Below are 18,006 nucleotides of genomic sequence, written 5' to 3' on the forward strand. Positions count from 1 at the left end.
AAAGCAGTGACATATTGTATTGTATATCTTCACTGACAATTAGGTTAGCAGGTGTTGGCTAATATTATCACGGCTTAAGTTCTCGAGTTAAAAGACGTTGTGTTCAAGTAGTGTCCGATACCCTGTAATCTCGCGAGTTGTGAAAATAGCAATATGGCGCAAAATTCAGATTATAATGGTGTTGACATGTACTTGTGGGTGGTAACAGCGCCCAGATCAATTGGATAAGGTCATGACAGTGGTGTTAAGTTAATGCCCACCATGTCTCAGTTGGAACTAAGCACCGATGAGACATCCAAGTTGAAAGGTTTGTATGTTTTCAGTTGAGGAATTTATTATGTTGTCTTCTGTTGCGTGTATCATCAGAATGTAGCAGCCGACGCAGAGCAATAGTTGAGGATGCAGTTTACTAGGCGCTGATAGATATGTGATGTCGCTAGTCAATACTGATTGACACACTCCACTCGGGTAATACTTTGGACCCGTGAAGATCCGGGTTAGAACTGATCTTCACACATGCGTAAGAGGCGACTGAGACCGGATGGTGCGACTGGCAGACTTAGTTGACACATACCGTATCTCGTTAATACCGTTTTTCGTGTGTAGAACAATCCCCGTGATGTTGATTACTGGATTGTCTGGTTCAGACTGGATTATTTACAGACCGCCGCCATATAGCTGGAATATTGCTTAGTGCAGTGTTTAACTAAACTCACTCACTCACACTTTGGTCTGGAGCTTGTTGGGATGTGCATGGCAGAACATTAAATTTTCATCCTTGCTGCATGTGATCATTGATGGATCAAGGTTTTTTTATAACATATATCCCAGAAATAGATTAACATTTGAGTCATTTGTGAACATTAGCAGGATTATAATATTTGCAAGGATTTTCCTCCTTGTTTGCAATGTTTTCAAAGTTTCTGTCATTGTTTGCAGATATCCTGCAGTCATATTTGTTGGCTTTCCATCAGCATGAACTGCAGGAAATTCTTTTTGAAGATGAAGATGAAGACCATTTCTCAGTATCAGTGGAGTAAGAAAACATAACTTCCATTGTAGATGGACTTCACAATTTACATACTAGGACAGACCGGTTTTATATATTGCTATTCGGATATTTGTCATCAGAAAACTTAAAGCAGGAGGAAAAAGAAATAAGAATACAAATCACCAGGGAAAGTAATATTCCTTTTGAATGCTAAAAAGCATTTTGCCTTTTGGATATTTAGGAAGTGTTTATGGGGGAAAAACAATCTGAAAACATTTCTTGCGCATTTACATTTTTGGCCAATAAAAATATTAAACTTTTATTTTTTGAGCAAGGGAAATTCTTCTTTTTCTTATCCTTGCAAAAAATATGAACGTCGGATCTGTTAAACAAGAATTAAATTTGGTCTGACTTTATTGTTAAATAACCCACTCTTGAAAGTAACTGAACAGTAAATGTATTTTCGGGCTATATCTGTGAAATTGGGGCTGGGAATGCACATTCTAGTTAAATGTGAAATATCAGTAATAGTTCTATGTTTAATGTGTTTATTTCAACACCAAATTGTTTTCTTCAGTGCTCTTTCGCTCTTTGAGAGCAACACAACAGTCTGTGAGGTACTTCTGGCATCCCCATTGAAACTGTTGTCATTGTTTGATGAGACTCTGGTGACTGTACAGGAGACTGTAAAATCTGAGCATGAAGCTCAACACAGGATGGTAAGTATTGTACCTGTGATAGTGTGTATATAACTGAATTGATATATACAACTGGTTGCTTGTCTCAGTGAGCTATGACAGAAACCAATCCGCATGAGAGGGCAATGTGTGAAATAGTTTCCAAATTTTGCTAGCCAGCTGGCCTAACTATGTCTGAAAGTTCACTAGCCCAAAATTTTGATGTAGAAAGTAATACAAAATTCACTAGCCAGTTGGGCTAATGACTGGAGATTTACTGCTGGATTGGATTTTTATGAGACACGGACTACCAGGCCAGTGGCTATATCTTAAAAATGCTCCTATAACGTAAATTGTTTTCTAAGGTATCCACACATCAGTAGGTGGGAGAATGTTTCACATGAAGACAATGAATTATGATTCAAATAGTGTCATTTTCTTGTGATATTTTCTTCTGGGCAATTTAAACCACATTCTTAAAGAATGAGGGCAATTTTTTATGGTTATACAACTTCTTTATTTTATATGGGTGATGTTTCGACATAGATGCTAATGTTGTTGAGTTTAGAATCTATGTCGAAACATCGCCTGTGCAGAATAAAGAAGTTGTTTATCCATAAAAAAATGTCCTCATTCTTCATCACCTCAACTTGTAGATTGCCAATGAAAAGAGCAAAACAATCTTAAAGTTTTTAATCTACTAATACTATTGTATTTACCCAAGAAACTCAGAAGCTGTGAAATTATATTTTTATGTATACTGGGCAGCAAAAGAAATGCTGTATATTCTTTATTTTTTCTCCTGCCAGAAAATAAAACAGAACATTCATGCTCGAGTCATGGGCCTTCCGGTTTGTCCAGAGCTGACCCGCACGACCCTTCCCAGGACATCAGATGTTGGCAGCTTTCTCTCTGTGACAGGTATTTATGTGTTATAATTACCACAATGACCCTTCTCTGTTTAAGAAATAATGTAACGACCAAAAAAATATACAGAAATTTGCCCCTGCTCATCCAATCTAACCAAAGGGTTTGCCTGTAATTTTATTTGAACATCCTGTAACTTCTGAATTGTTGATGCAAACATCAATATTTTAATGGTACCATATGCATTTGATATTCTACTGATTAAAAATAGGTAAAAGTTGAACTAATTCTCCAATTATCTCACAAGAACTGCAATCTTGAGATCATTAGTCCAAGAAGGTATGTCTGATATCAGATATTGGTAAAATGCACCATTCAAAATGTTTGCTGTTTCACGATAACAGTATTTTTTAACTGAATATGACAAGTTTACCAGACTCTGATGTTTGACCACTGACAACAATCGCAGACAGCAAGAAAGCAGTTGATTTGCAAACAATATTTGGTTTAATTTTGAAATAATTGGATGTTTCTTTCTCCTGTCTCCCAAATATATGAACATCACCTATAATGGTTTTGTAAAAGAAATTTCTGTTTATTATTATAACTTAGTTCTGAGTTTGTTCTTGTTTCAGTACTCTTGTTATTGCATGGTTCTTTTGCCTTGACCACTCTGTTGCTATGGGAACTTTGTCTCAGTACAGCATGAGATATGTGTGAATTCTTTTCAGGGACTGTGATTAGGGCAACAGTTGTTCGAATTTTAGAATATGAGAAAGAATTCATCTGTACCAAGTGTAGGACAGTCTTCAATGTCAAGGTTAGTTCCCAGTTGAATACTTTTAGAAATGTGTAAATGATTTAAGTGACATTAATATCTGTCAGTACTCGTAGTGTATTCAGGAAATTGCTTCTGAGGATGACGTTGATGGGTACATTACCATAATCTATATGTAGATTAACAGTTTAATGTTAACGTGCCATCGACTACTTACTAGGATCCTTTGAAGATCTGGCTTGCCATTCTTGAAACGTTTGTAGCCCTACAAACTTCTTAAGCCCATTCCAACACATTGGCTACGATAAAAGTTAAGAATTCTTAGGGCTACGAACGTTTCGAGAATAAGGGCCCTGGTTAAAACTGGTTTTCAGCAGTTCCATGTTTGTTGTAAGACACAGAAATATGTGCTTGTAATCTGTGTAATTTCAAGCAGATAATAATTGTTCTGTCTGTTACCAGGCCGACTTTGAGCAGTTCTATTCAATGGTTAAACCATCAAAGTGCACTAATGAGGCGTGTAACTCTATGAACTTCACCACTCTCAGTGAGCAAGGTATTTTTGAATGTTCACGTGTGTTTTTGTCTTCCATCGAGCTTACATCTAGAGAAATAAAGCAACAATTATATCCAAAGCAACTGTGAAGAAGGCTGTAATGATTTGGTTCGATTCATCAAATATGGAATCTGATGCCTTAGTTTTGATTTTCGATAACCATTATTATCCAGCGTTACTGGTTGATGCTGGGCTCACTATCCATTGAGAGAATTGTTTTTCTCATTGCCAAGCTGAGGATTTCACGTTTAAAAATGCTGATAAAATAAATAAAATTAATTAAAATCTTTGGTGAAGAATCATACAAAAAATAATACATCAAGGATCCAGTATCAAATACTGAATCGAAATGAGGTTTGGATGAATTGTTGCAGGTGTAACTGTCAGCATGGTCGTGAGTAGTGTAACGTTACAGCAGTACAATACTGTTTCACAAACAAGGTTCATGATACATTCCATTCATTTGCGACTCCTGTATTGCAGTACAGACAATGTATTACATTCTAGGTTTTACTGATGGGAAAGATGTGAATAGACATAGACACTTTTCCTGCTGATTCTCTAGTCTTTGTCTAGGCTTTAGCTATTACAAACTATAATTAGTTTGTCATAAACATAGTTTATTGTGTCTTTCAAATTGTGCTGGTGTGCAGGTGCCCCTCCAGTCAAGTGTCGGAACTACCAGGAGATCAAGATACAGGAACAGGCGCAGCGCCTGGCAGTAGGAACTATCCCCCGGTCCATGTGGGTGGTGCTGGAGGACGACCTGGTGGACAGCTGTAAGGCTGGTGATGATATCACTGTGTGGTAGGTCACAGACTATGACTGCAAGTCTGGAAGCATTTGTCAATATAATTCTCAAACTTGCATGAAATGTTGCTATATTGTGTTAACTTATTACTGGCAAACAGATATAAGATGATCCACTACCTGACAAATGAGCCCATTTTGCATACTTGGGAACGCCCCACAGAACGATCCACTTGAAACAAGAGGGAGACAGGTTGTCTGATAAATAACAAGAAGTTCATGTTCCCCGTGCGTTGCACGCAAGTATTGCAAACGCTTGGAAACAATATCTTTATGTTCCATTAAAAGTTTACGGTTTGACTGCGTTTTTCGCCACCTAAACCCCATGTCTTTGGGATTTTTTCAAAAACTTTCCTTAGAACCCTTGTAGTTCAACTGGCATTTTGCCATATCATACATCGTATCCAGAGTGGGTAGTTGTTTTTTACGCCATATAAACTTTGTACAAATTGACGGACTGCATACCGGTCAAAATCATGAAGTTTGTAACTGCAAGTTTTGGGTTTGCGCAACTTGGTGGGACTGATAAATGTAGGTCCACTCGCACTCATACCACCTTCAGCCTTAATGCGCTTTAAAGTTGCCATTGAGAGTCCAGTAGCAAGGCTACTTTGTAAACGAGAATCTGCTTTGGTTGCACAATTTTTGTATATATACATGATAACATTGTATGCTATCTCCCTTGCCTGAGAATGAACTATTTGCCCATGTTTTCCAAAGTTGGACATTTTTTACTACAAATGAAATCTGTTTAACAGTATTGAGACAGGTGTAAAACAGTAGCAAGACTGGTGTTACACAGTAGCGAGACAGGTGTTAATCAGTAGCGATGTTGATTTCATGTCACGGGTAGCATGTATTGCTCGTGCATAATCGTCACCCTACCTGTAGCAGCCAAGTGTACTCACCAATTCGTTGTACCGCCTCTCTTGTCACAAATGCATTTAGTGCGCAGGATCATCTAATATGTTTCTAGCAGTAATAACTAATAAATGCAAGGGCAGCCCAAATAAATGCATAGTGTTAGTTGATGAGAATTCTACTCCTATTGTCTTTCCTCAAGTGGGACAGTGTTACGACGTTGGAGGAACCTGTCGGCAGACAGCAAGTGTGACATCGAGATTGTCTTGAAGGCCAATCACGTCCTCGTCACCAATGAACAGAGAAACTCTGTCCTCATCACGCAGGAGATGGTTAGTTACATTGATGATGAAGTTGTTTTTACATTTATGTCGGTAAATTTCACTTTTTCTAATTCTTCAATAACAAGAACTTCAAACAATTTGAAAACACTGGATTTTGATTTCAAGTTGTAATTATTCCACAGCCAGCTTTTGTAATTGTTTAGTGTAATCATCACAGGTGGTCATTCAGTCTTATAGTCTTTCTTATTGACCCTGAACTATATTGTTTTCCTATACTGTAATCATAGATCCCTAAAAGAAGAAAGTCTAGATTTCCCATAAATTTGGGCTCCTTTTTCGTATAAATGGGGTTCTGACACAGGATAAATTTTAATGGAAAGTGAATTGAGTCTGACTTCTGTGTAATAATTATTTTGCAATTCAACTTCATCCCAGAAATCAGAGATAGTGGCATTTTGGGATGAACACAAGATGGAACCTTTCACTGCCAGAAACAAAATTCTGGCCAGTTTCTGTCCTCAAGTGTATGGACTCTATGTTGTCAAGCTATCAGTTGCCATGGTGATGGCAGGTGGTGTTCAGGTAGGTATGATGTTATTATGATGGTGAACCTTGACAGAAAAAGTTAATATGATGTTATCCCTTGACACAAACAGGTTAATATGATGTTATCCCATGTCACAAACAGGTTAATACGATGTTACCTCATGACACACAGAGGTTAATATGATGATGTCCCATGACAAAAACATGTTAATATGATGTGATCCCATGACACAATCAGGTTAATATGATGTTATCCCACGACATGAACAGGTTAATACAGTGTTATCCCATGACACATACAGGTTTATGTGACATCATACTATGACACAAACAGGTTAACACAGTGTTATCCCATGACACAATCAGGTTAACATGTTATCCCATGAAACGAACAACTTAATAAGATCTTATCCCATGACAAACAAATATGTTATCCCATATCAAACAAGTCAAAAGGATAATGGCATATAGGTTAATATGATGGTTTCCCAGGATAGAAATGGGTTACTCTGATGAAATCTCATGTTGCGTGTGGTGATGTTTGGGTGTTTGCTTCAACAGAGAGTTGATGACAGTGGATCCAAGGTGCGAGGAGAAATACATCTGCTGCTCGTTGGGGACCCTGGTGCGTTGACTGAAAATATTGAGATTGCAATATATAGACTGTCATCATTAGCACATTTCTTCTTCAGAAGACAGTTATGTTGAAATCATTTTCACTTCCTCGTGATAAGCATGATAGCTTCATTTACACTTGATCATCCAGTGATCTTCGAGATTGATGTACTTATGCTGGATCCTGCATACCATGACTGACACTGTCTTCATTATTTTTCTACCAGTTTCAAGGGTTGTATAGTGAGTCATGCATTCTGTGTCTATGTCCCATGTTTGCTGGATCTCATGAAGGCATTTTGTTGGCAATCGCAGTAGTGGGGACATCTTCTCTCATATCTAAGTAACAAAATAGTGTGTAGTTTGATCAAGATAGACACATAGTATTGGTCTTCAGTAACCGTTGCTTGTCGTAAGATGTGACTCACAGGATCGGGAGGTCAGACTGACTTGGCTGACATGTCACTGGTTGTGTAGATCAATGCTCATGCTGTTGATCATTGAATTGTCTGGTCCATTATTTACAGTCAACTCCCATAACATCCTAATATTTCTGAGGGGTGTGTTAAGCAGCAAACAAATTTATCCATCACTTGTAGCAAATCATATGTGTCAATATACACATGCACGTGTGCAATGTCACAAGTAACCAGTATTTATCCTTTTTGTCTGTATCTAGGTACAGGGAAATCTCAGTTTCTCAAGTATGCCACCAAGATCACCCCACGATCTGTTCTCACCACCGGTATAGGCAGCACCAGCGCTGGACTCACAGTCACGGCTGTCAAGGTGAGGAACAACCTTGACTTAGTGGTATTGATTGCCTCCCTTTGTAGTCTTTGATTGGAATTTAGAAGTGGTACACATAAAGATGAAAATTGTGGATGTGGAAAACTTTATTCTAAGGAACATGACGTTTAACTGTGTATGGTAGCTTGAACATTAGGTGGATGAAAACTGGACCCCAATAATCCGATTCTCGTGATATCAAAATGGTAGCTGGCTGTAACCAATCTTGTTTATTTTTTATGTTCATTTACAGTTGATTCATTAATATGGTGCTTAACTCTCTAGATCTGAAAGTTAACTGTTTAACTAGTTAAAGGATTAGCTAATTACACTTTTACGTCATCAATCTGGTGGTACATCAAGAAGGTAGATCGGCAGAATTCAATGGAATAATGATGAGTGAGGTGACATTTCTGAGTTGAACCTGTTGTTAGTTTGTGATTTAGATCAATTAACAGGTTCACTTTTTGATAGTTTGAGTAATACCTGTCATGCTTTAACTTGCTGTATAAATACCTAGCTAAATGTCATAACCAGTGAGATCACTTGGCACTTGTCACTTTCTCCCTTGTGTAAAAGATATGAAATTACTGCAGCACAAGAAAAATAGAAATGTGTGGACACAAAGAGGAAAATCCTAATGCTAATTTTAATTTTATGATTAAATATTTTGGACAAGAAATTGGATATTCTATTGGCAAGAAAGGTTTGTTCGCTTTTGGTACAACAACAAAGTGTGGAAGACATCAGATATTCTTGTGATTGGCTGAGATCTTGTGACACGCTGATGTGATCATATTTGATATTCTGCCTCCCAACATAGTATAAGGAAGCCTAGCCTCAGTACTTTTTGTTACACTCCACTACTGAGTCTATCAACCAGGTTGTGTCAGGTAACCTTTGTGATTGACCAATCAGAACACATCTTACCGAATCGTGAAAGTGGACATTTGCTCATACCTTTTGAACTTTTTATCTCGAAAATGTTGCCTGAATGATTCTGAATGTTATTTAGCATACACTCACTTCCGGGTGATGCACACGGCACACTTTACAACCATCACAATGGTGAGTAAACAGTCATTGAAAATAGTGTTTTTGGCAATATTCAAGGATGTCAGCTTGCGGAAATATTAGCTAATGGTTATCATGTCAACAGAAACCCCAAAGCGTACATACTGCAGGTCAAAAAACTGTGTTATATGCAGATTTATGTTTGTGGAGAGATCTGTGTCAGTGACCTGAATATTTTGTAAGTCCCTCTGATCCCTAAGCAGTAGCCGTTGTCTGATGGGTTAAATCTATTTAACCGTCTCGCTATTGATTGGACAGTCATAGGTTGCTCAAAGGTTACCTGACATGACCTTCTACTAGGGTTTGTTAGACTCAGTGGTGGAGTGTAACGAATAACACTGAGACTAAGTTTACTTAGGCTGCCTCCCAACACTACATCCACATGTCAAAGGGAAGTAACTCTACTGTAGTGTTGTACATAATGGTTCCTTCCAGTAGTGTGTATATTTTACTATCCAAACGTTTGGATGAAAAAAGGAAATGTTCAGATTAACGCTGCCTGACTTTACACTAGTCAGAGCTGTCAATATGGTTACCTAGTCATACACTGTAGTCAAATCATGTGGACACCAAGACACCTCATTACCAGCACACAATAGCAGCAATCTAAATGTGAGAACTGACAGTACTGGCAAAACATTGTCTGTAAGTTCAACACAGGCTAGAGGGTTGGGAGAATTGGCACACTGGTTCTGATTGACTGTGTTGTGTAGAGGAAGTGTAGTATCTGTGTGTAGCTCATCTGGTCACGTGACATGATTTGTCGACAGGACTCACAGGAGTGACAGCTAGAGGCAAGGGACCTGGTTCTGTAGACATATGGTTGTGAAGGGGAAGTAGTATCTGTGTGTAGATGGTCACTAGACATTGTTTGTCGGCAGGACTCGGGAGAGTGGCAGCTAGAGGCGGGGGCCCTGGTTCTGGCTGATGGAGGGTTGTGTTGTATTGATGAGTTCAACAGTATCCGGGAACATGACAAGGCCAGTATTCATGAGGCCATGGAACAGCAGACCATCAGCGTAGCCAAGGTGGGTAAACATGATGCCTTTGTGTTTTGTTCATCAATCATTCTTGAGCATGTTGAGTAAATATTTTACTGCATACATTTTTGGACAGTCAGGTACCTATCCCCAAAGAATTCGTCATTCACACATCATTTGCAGGCCACTGATATAGTATAAAGTTACGACAGGTCATAATAGTTTAACTGCTTTGTGGACTGGAACCCATGTTCTTATGTCAAAATTTTAGTGTTAATTTGTTTTGGGAGAAAATGTGTTGCAGACTTGCAGTTGAATAAATATATTGTTTTTCTTTACCCATATGGTTAAAAATATATGAGGTAATGAAATCATATATGCATTGGTGAACTTATTGATGTATTGCTTACATCATCAGAGTGGCATTTTTGACATTAGTAGGATCTTACTGTGACACAAAGTCAAACCAATGTTCTTCTAGAAACAATGTCAAAGCTGAACTGTCATTTGGTAATTTTAAAGTGCTTATGATCAGTGCATTTTCCTCAAAGGAGTGATCAAAGTGATTAAGAAATAATGGATCACTTGTGTGGCATACAAATTTTACAAAATCTGTTAGAATTCACATATTGTTCACTCTCCCAAAACACAAAAATTCTTATACTTGTGTGGAAAGACACACATGCTTGTGTAAAAATCTGTATATAGAAAACAGCATTTTATATCTCAGACTCTCAAAGTCATATACACTTAAGTACTGGATGAGTTGCGTTGACAACCCAGATTCCTTACCTTTGAAAATTGATGGTGAAATAAAAATATGATACAGTTTTATTTCATACACGTTATTCCCCCCAACTTCACATGATTTAGGGTTCTAAATAAATTTTAAAAATTTTATTGTGACATTTAATTACAAGCTATTATCCCTTACAATTTTGCACATTTAGTCCATTCTAGCATACAGTGTTGCTTCTCATCTGTAATATAAGTATGTGTGTGTTGCAGGCCGGGATGGTGTGTAAGCTCAGCACACGAACAACAATCCTTGCTGCTACAAACCCTAAAGGTCACTATGACCCAGACCAAGTAAGTCACTGTAGCTTACCTTCAAACCTATGTTGTTGGTATTTGATATTTCAAAGTTTCCAAATCCTGTGTACAATGGATGAAGGCCTTTTGTGGTTTCACTGACCTGCGTGGGCATTTATCCAGACTCTCTTACTTGGTCTGTATAAAGTCTGTAGCAGTGAGTGAGTGAGGATGGTTTTAGCAATACTTCAGCAATAGCCGGATACCAGAAATGGCCTTCACACATTGTACCATTGTGGGGAATTAAGGTTATAGTAAATGTTTATAGTAAATGGCAATATTCCAGCAATATCACAGCACAGGATACCAGAAATGAGTTTCACACTTTGTGCCCATGTGGGGAATTGAGCATGGTTTATAATGAAGATGTGAAGTTACACTGACTATAGCTTGTAGTCAAGGCATATTTCACCATCGCATTATCAAGACATTGTGACGTGCTTATGACAAGGTCTGTCACTTGGTCATTGCATTGCTAATTATTTATTTTTCATAAATCAGACATTAAAAAAAATGTGATTAGAGTCTGACTTTGGTTCCAGGGTATCTTTAGAATGACGAGTGATGTTATGGAATGCACTTCCTAGGTTCCCGAGTATTGTATACAGGTGTGTGTCAAAGTTATAAATATTTTTTTAATATTACGTTATGTGATGAATCTCTTGTTGCAGTCTATCTGTGTGAACGTAGCGCTGGCTAGCCCACTGCTGAGCCGTTTTGACCTGGTGCTTGTCCTCCTGGATTCGCAGAATGAGGACTGGGACAGAGTTGTCTCCTCTTACATACTGGAACACAAGGACCCTTTGGGTGAGTGAGTGAGTTAGATTTATGCCACAGTCAGCAATATTCCAGCTCTATGGTAGCTGTCTGCAAATAATCAAATCTGGACCAGACAATCCTTGGATCAACAGGATGAGTATTGATCTGCGCAATTGGGAACCGATGACATGTGCCAACCAAGTCAGCAAGTCTGACCACCAGATCCTGTTACTCGCCTCTTCCGATAAGCATAGTTGCCTATTCTACCTATTCTACCTCGGGCCTTCTCCCAGCATGGTTTATAATGAAGATGTGTAGTTACACTGATCGCAGCTCATAGTCAAGGGCTTATTTCACCATTGCATTAGCAAGACATTATCCTTACAGTCATCAGAGATGATTGTTGCTGTCTTCCACATGGAACCCAATACGATTGTTTCAGGTGACCTTGACCTCAAGTCCCTGTGGAGTTTGGAGAAAATGCAGGCATATTTTGCCCTCATCAAGACCATTACACCACAGCTGACTGATGGAGCAGTGAGGTGAGCCAGCAGTATTGTAATAACTGTGACCTGATTTCTGTGGACGTCCTCTGTAACTGATCACAAAGTCCATATAGGGAAAACAGTGGAGTAGTATGTGTCATATTTCTTAATGACACTCCTGACTCTGATGTTTTATTTCCCTGACATTTCAGGGTGCTGGGGTCCTACTACCGAGCCCAGCGAAGTGCTGATGACAGGAATGCCGCCAGAACAACCATGAGGTTATTACAGAGCATGATCCGTCTAGCTCAAGGTGAGACAGTGTTTGTCTAGTTCAAGGTAAGGCAGAATCTGTCAAGCTCTAGGTGAGACAGTGTTTGTCTAGTTCAAGGTAAGGCAGAATCTGTCTAGCTCTAGGTGAGACAGTGTTTGTCTAGTTCAAGGTAAGGCAGAATCTGTCTAGCTCTAGGTGAGACAGTGTTCATCTAGTTCTTAAGGACAGCATCTGTTTAGTTCAAGGTGAGACAGCATCTGTCTAATTCAAGGTGAGATAGTGTCTGTCTTGTTCAAAGTGAGGTGGTGTGTGTCAAGGTCAAGGTAAGACAGGGTCTGTCTAGTTCAAGGCAAGACAGTGTCTGTCTAGCTCAAAGCAAGGCAGGATCTTTCAAGTTCTAGGTGAGAGGGTCTGTCAAGCTCAAGATCAGACAGTGTCTGTCCTGCTCAAGGTGAGTCAGGGTCCATCTAGCCCGACAGACAGTGCACCATTCTGAAAATATTCCAGCAAGGATATTATGTTGTCACAGTGCATAATTATGGGCAATGGCTATTGTTGGGTAATTGCTGCTAAAAGCAGCTGTAAAACTCACAATTCACACGCTCCCACGACATAGTAATGTAATTTTGTGATGTGAAGTGGTTCGTTGATGGGTAGTTGGTGTGAGAGCAATGGCACATTCTAGAAGCCAGACTCCAATGTCTGTGTCTCCATCTCCTTGTCAAGATCTCTTAGTTGTAAAGAAAAGTGGAATAAGTGGACAACGGTCATTAACCTGTAGGGGATAATGTTCTCCCTTCTGGGGTGTTCCAGCTCATGCTCGACTGATGTTCCGGGATGAGGTGTTGGTTCCGGATGCTGTGGTCGCCGTCACAGTGATGGAGTCTTCTATGCAGGTATGTAGGGGGGAGACTGACAGTCATGCATATCAGGGTGGCTGACAGAGGTTTGGATTCCTGTTTTTCTGTCATATTATTGAAACAGTATATGTCTTTCATAAGTTGACAAACATATACTACAAGACCTATAACTTGCAAAAGCGCTTTAGACACAGAAACTATAGATCTCACATTCATAGTGGCTGTCTCCATACCACGAAGGTATAAAGTAAACTGCTGCCACTATAGAGCTGGAATACTGCAAAAGGTGACGTTAAACAACATACAAACTGTAGTGTATGGCACTTAAAAGTATATAAAGTTAACAGTCTAAGGGAGACAACTCCGTAAGACTTAATGCCAGCTCTAATGCTAGAGTCAACTAGAGTGATGTCCCTTGAATGTAGGGTGGTGGAATAAACATGGCTGCTGTTATGACATGAATTGTTGTTCTGTCATTGACTAAGGCCAATCACGGTGGATACACGACACAAACAGTATCCAGAGAAATTATTATTTTTAAACATGCTTTTATGTGTATGTTTGGGTACAGTTTAGTACATTGTCTGTTGAAGCAGTTTTGTCTCACCTGTATGAAGTCCCTTAAGAGTATATACCCATAAAAGACTTAAACAGTCTTAAACAGTGGTTCTCTCCACTACTTCCAGGGGGCAGCACTGCTGGGTGGGGTGAATGCCCTACACACAGCCTTCCCAGAGGATGCAGAAGATGAGTACAAGCTTCAAGGTAAAGTTGGTTAAACACTTCAATACTGATATGTCTTAGAGACTTGATTTTGTGAGAGAAGTTGAAAGGAAATAAATTGTTTACTTAATAAACTGGATGTTCTGAAAGGCTATATTGTTTTCTGTGTGAAAACAATCTCTCTTGTTTTTGACCTAACAAGCAATAAATTGAGTCTGTACTTTGATGGAGTATTGCATGGAAGTAATACTTCTGGCAACAATATATTCACTCATCGTCTAACTCACCCACCCATCATACCACTCACCCACCAACTTACCCACCCGTTTCCTCCACTCATGGACTTATTTCTTCCTAATCCATCCATGCTTGCCCACCAAATCACTCATTCACCCATCCATCCATCACCCATCCAATCACTTGTTCATAAAAAAAACTCACTCATCCACCTATTCTCTCATTCACTCATCCGCCCATCCACCCACCCATCCCCTCACTCGGAGTGGTGATGTAGCCTTGTGGTTAAGGTTTTTGCTTGTCATACCGCAGGTCTGGGTTCAATTCCCAACATGGGCAAAATTTGTGATGCCCATTTCTTTTGTCCCCCACTGTTATATTGAAGGAAAATTGTTAAAAACTCAATCACTCACTCATCAACCCTACTTCTGATAAACCCATCCCCTCTGTCACTCACTCACCCACCCACACTGTCTCTTTACTCGTCACCTAACTCATCTACAGTATTTCCCATTAACCCATCCCTTCACTCACTCACTCACTCACCCACCCACACTATCTCTTCCACTCTCGTCAAGTCACTCACTCACTGTTCCAGCTGAGCTGATCCTGGAGCACCTAGGCCTACATGATCTTCTGGAGGAGGAGCGAACTCAGCTGGCTGAGTATCAGCGGGCCAAGCAACACAGACATGAAGGTCAACCACCAGCTGGAGCTACTGGCACTGACCCTGGCAGCACAGGGCACGAGTCAGAAGTGCCAAATAGCAGGGGGCAACAAGAGGAGATTATCCACTTATCAGATGTAAGGGATGTATCAGACGTTCAAGAGGTGACAAACAGGAATACAACAGCTCTTGATGAAGGGCAGAGGGTCCCAAATCATTCAGTGATATCTGGAATAGATAATGATGAACATAACATAATGTTCCCAAGGACAGCTGGACAGTCTTTGACTTACAAGCCTGGTCGAGGAAAGAAAAATGATGTATCACAGGACAGGACATGTTCAACAGAACAGATAAACATGCAGGACAGAAGTAGAAGTAGTACCAGAGAACAGTCTGTTAGGTTAACTGACAGCTCATCCTCAGTAGCTTCATCAGCTTCGGTGCCTGAACCACCGGATACTGATAAACGTATCTCTCCCAGTGATGATGTAGACTCAGTAGGATCTGTTTTACACGAAACATCTGACACGGATAATCCCTGCCCTGCAGTAACTGGGCCAAATGGTTCTAGCGAAGGAAATCTTGGAAGGGTCTGTGAAAACAGTTTAAACCAGTCAAATTTGTTTAATTCATCCTCCTTATCAGATCTGTTGAATTCCAGCAGTGAAGATGCTGAGGAGTTGTTTTTGAAGCCATCCAAGAAAGTTATCAAACCAACAAATCTTGGCAGCAAAGAAAAAAATAAATCTCCAGAGTCAGATTCTCAATATTCCATGGTCAGCCAGATGATCAAAAACAGATTGGACAAATTTAACCGAAAGCCAAATATTCCAAGAATAGCTTCGACTCCAAACAAGGCAGATGTGTTAGAGAACATTGAAAACGATCATGGCAGACTTGTTTATGTTAAAGACCAAAGGAAACCCACTGCCAAGAAATCAATGGCTGCCAAGGTTAAACAGAGAATGAATCAAGGTCATACGAGTGCAGCAGACGACAATATGGATGATAATGACTTTGTACAGACATCCAATACAAAACAGAATTTAGATTCAAAGAAAACATCTAATGAAGTCTCAACGACTGATGGAAAACTTGATAATGAAGAAAGAGAGACTTTAAAGCCTTCAAAGAAATTAACCAAATCAAAGTCAAGGAAGAAAATGAAATGTCCTGATAGTATGAGTTTATCAGATTCAAGTTGTAGAACTGGAACTGGTTTGAAGCCTTCGTCAGTGATTTCTGGATGTGGAGAATCTAAGTCTTCCTGTTCCTCTCTGGATACAGAGTTAAGCTTCATTGATGACATTTTAGATGACCCTCTTCCAAACTTCGCAAAGAAGAAAAAACGAGCATGTTTTGATTTAACAGACTCCAATAAAGAGACACCGATTTCTACAAGAAACATAACCAGTGCATCAGAGAGGCCCAGATGTACGAAATCCCCAGGAAATGTTGCCGAGGCAACCCTAAATAAACTCAAGAAATTCTCATTCCTTAAATCTGATTCTGTGAGTGATAATGGTTTGAACTCTAGTTCAGAGTCGGATGTTGTGTCTGAAAGTATTCTTTCAGGGCATTTATGGATTTCAGGGCAACAGAACAAAGAAAATAAGCAGAAATGTTCTGAAAGTGAAAACGATAAAATGAACCAAGATTGGATGAAATCAAATCATGAATTAGAGTCAAATAAAGACACTTCATTCCGAATGCCAGCTACTCTCTCCTTGTCCCAACTTAGCAGCTCTCAGACTTCAGTACCAGATAAATCAGGGGAGAGAAATACAGATTCAAATATCCGGCTGCCATCCATTGGGTGTTCTCCGTCAGAGGATGTGAGCAAGGCAGCTAACTCTACAGTATCACAGACAAACAAGAGTAGCCCTGCCTGGTTGCTGAAACTTAAAGCCAAACCATCACCTGTGTTTGCCGTGACAGAGAAGGATGATGAACTGGATGATCTTGATTTAGAGCTAGACTTTACTCATCCTTCTAAACGGTTTAAGAAATGACTGTTCCTTATCATAAGTTTCAAAAATGAATTTTATGTACGTGCAGTGCATACAGAACTGTATATTTTGGTATCAGGTTGAAGAAAGTGGGGTGAGTGTATATATTATATTATATTATATTATGGCAGCAATATTATGACAAAGGATGCCATTAGTGGATTTCACACAGTGTATCCATGTACGAATTTGATGGTGTCAATGGCTTGCAAGTGAACATTTTAACCAATATTCTACACCATGCCTGCACAGACTGTAAGGTGCATTTTGGGTTATTGAAAGAGTATTTTGATAGAAATATATTTTATAAAATATTATTACAAATCTAAGACTGCAAGATACCATGAAACAGATCAGCAATAGAATTAATCACTTGAAATGTTTGCCTTTTTGGCTAATAAAAGGTGTCATACCTGATTTGTAGAGAAGCCCTCACATGATTTTGACTGATATGACACTGCTTTGTTTGACAAGTACATCATGCTGGATGCCAATTTCATTTGTGATATGCATCTTAATAGACAAGAAAATATATCACTAATCAGAAAAAGCACCTTGTTTATCTCTGAATATGTTACACTTTACGTTCATGACTGAATTACATGTGGTTGTTTATGAGCGTGATCGTGAGGATGATGTGTCTTGACAATGTAGCAAGCCTTGTCCTCAAGGTGATCAACTACCACACCAATTTAAATACAAGCTTTGTGGTATGGCTGTAAACTAATGTCTGCAGAGTGAGTAAGTTTAGTTTTACGCTGCACTCAGCAATATTCCAGCTATATGGCGGCTGTTTGTAAATACATGTAATCGAGTCTGGACCAGACAATCCAGTGATTGCCAGCATGAGCATTGATCTGCACATTTGGGAACTGATGACCTGCGTCAACCAAATCAGCGAACCGGACCACTGGATCCGTTAGTTGTAGTTGACTCTTACCACAAGCAGGGGTTACTGAAGGCCAATATGGGTATCTGAAGAACTAGAATCGTCTCTCACAGAGACATGGGGTGTCGCTGTCACTTTAGGGTATTTATTTTCTGAAACTTATGGGTCATATTGAAACAT

The 18,006-nt window shown here is 39.3% G+C and overlaps 2 protein-coding genes across 3 annotated transcripts in view; both read left to right on the forward strand.

Annotated features, from left to right (window-relative positions):
- The window catches only part of LOC137262209 (large ribosomal subunit protein uL11-like), a 394,062-nt gene that overhangs the window by 22,088 nt on the left and 353,968 nt on the right, over positions 1 to 18,006 (forward strand). The window lies entirely within an intron of this gene.
- LOC137261352 (DNA helicase MCM9-like) lies at positions 140 to 17,027 on the forward strand. Its single transcript, XM_067799094.1, has 19 exons — positions 140 to 307; positions 940 to 1,036; positions 1,569 to 1,710; positions 2,478 to 2,589; positions 3,267 to 3,355; positions 3,776 to 3,869; positions 4,523 to 4,676; positions 5,743 to 5,872; positions 6,260 to 6,406; positions 6,932 to 6,995; positions 7,665 to 7,774; positions 9,730 to 9,876; positions 10,837 to 10,917; positions 11,592 to 11,727; positions 12,122 to 12,221; positions 12,377 to 12,477; positions 13,252 to 13,334; positions 13,985 to 14,063; positions 14,857 to 17,027. The coding sequence occupies exons 1-19, from the start codon at positions 253 to 255 to the stop codon at positions 16,938 to 16,940; spliced, it is 4,005 nt and encodes a 1,334-aa protein (XP_067655195.1). The 5' UTR covers positions 140 to 252; the 3' UTR covers positions 16,941 to 17,027.

This window comes from Haliotis asinina, chromosome 14 (genome assembly GCF_037392515.1).
Source record: "Haliotis asinina isolate JCU_RB_2024 chromosome 14, JCU_Hal_asi_v2, whole genome shotgun sequence".
Classification (NCBI taxonomy): domain Eukaryota; kingdom Metazoa; phylum Mollusca; class Gastropoda; order Lepetellida; family Haliotidae; genus Haliotis; species Haliotis asinina.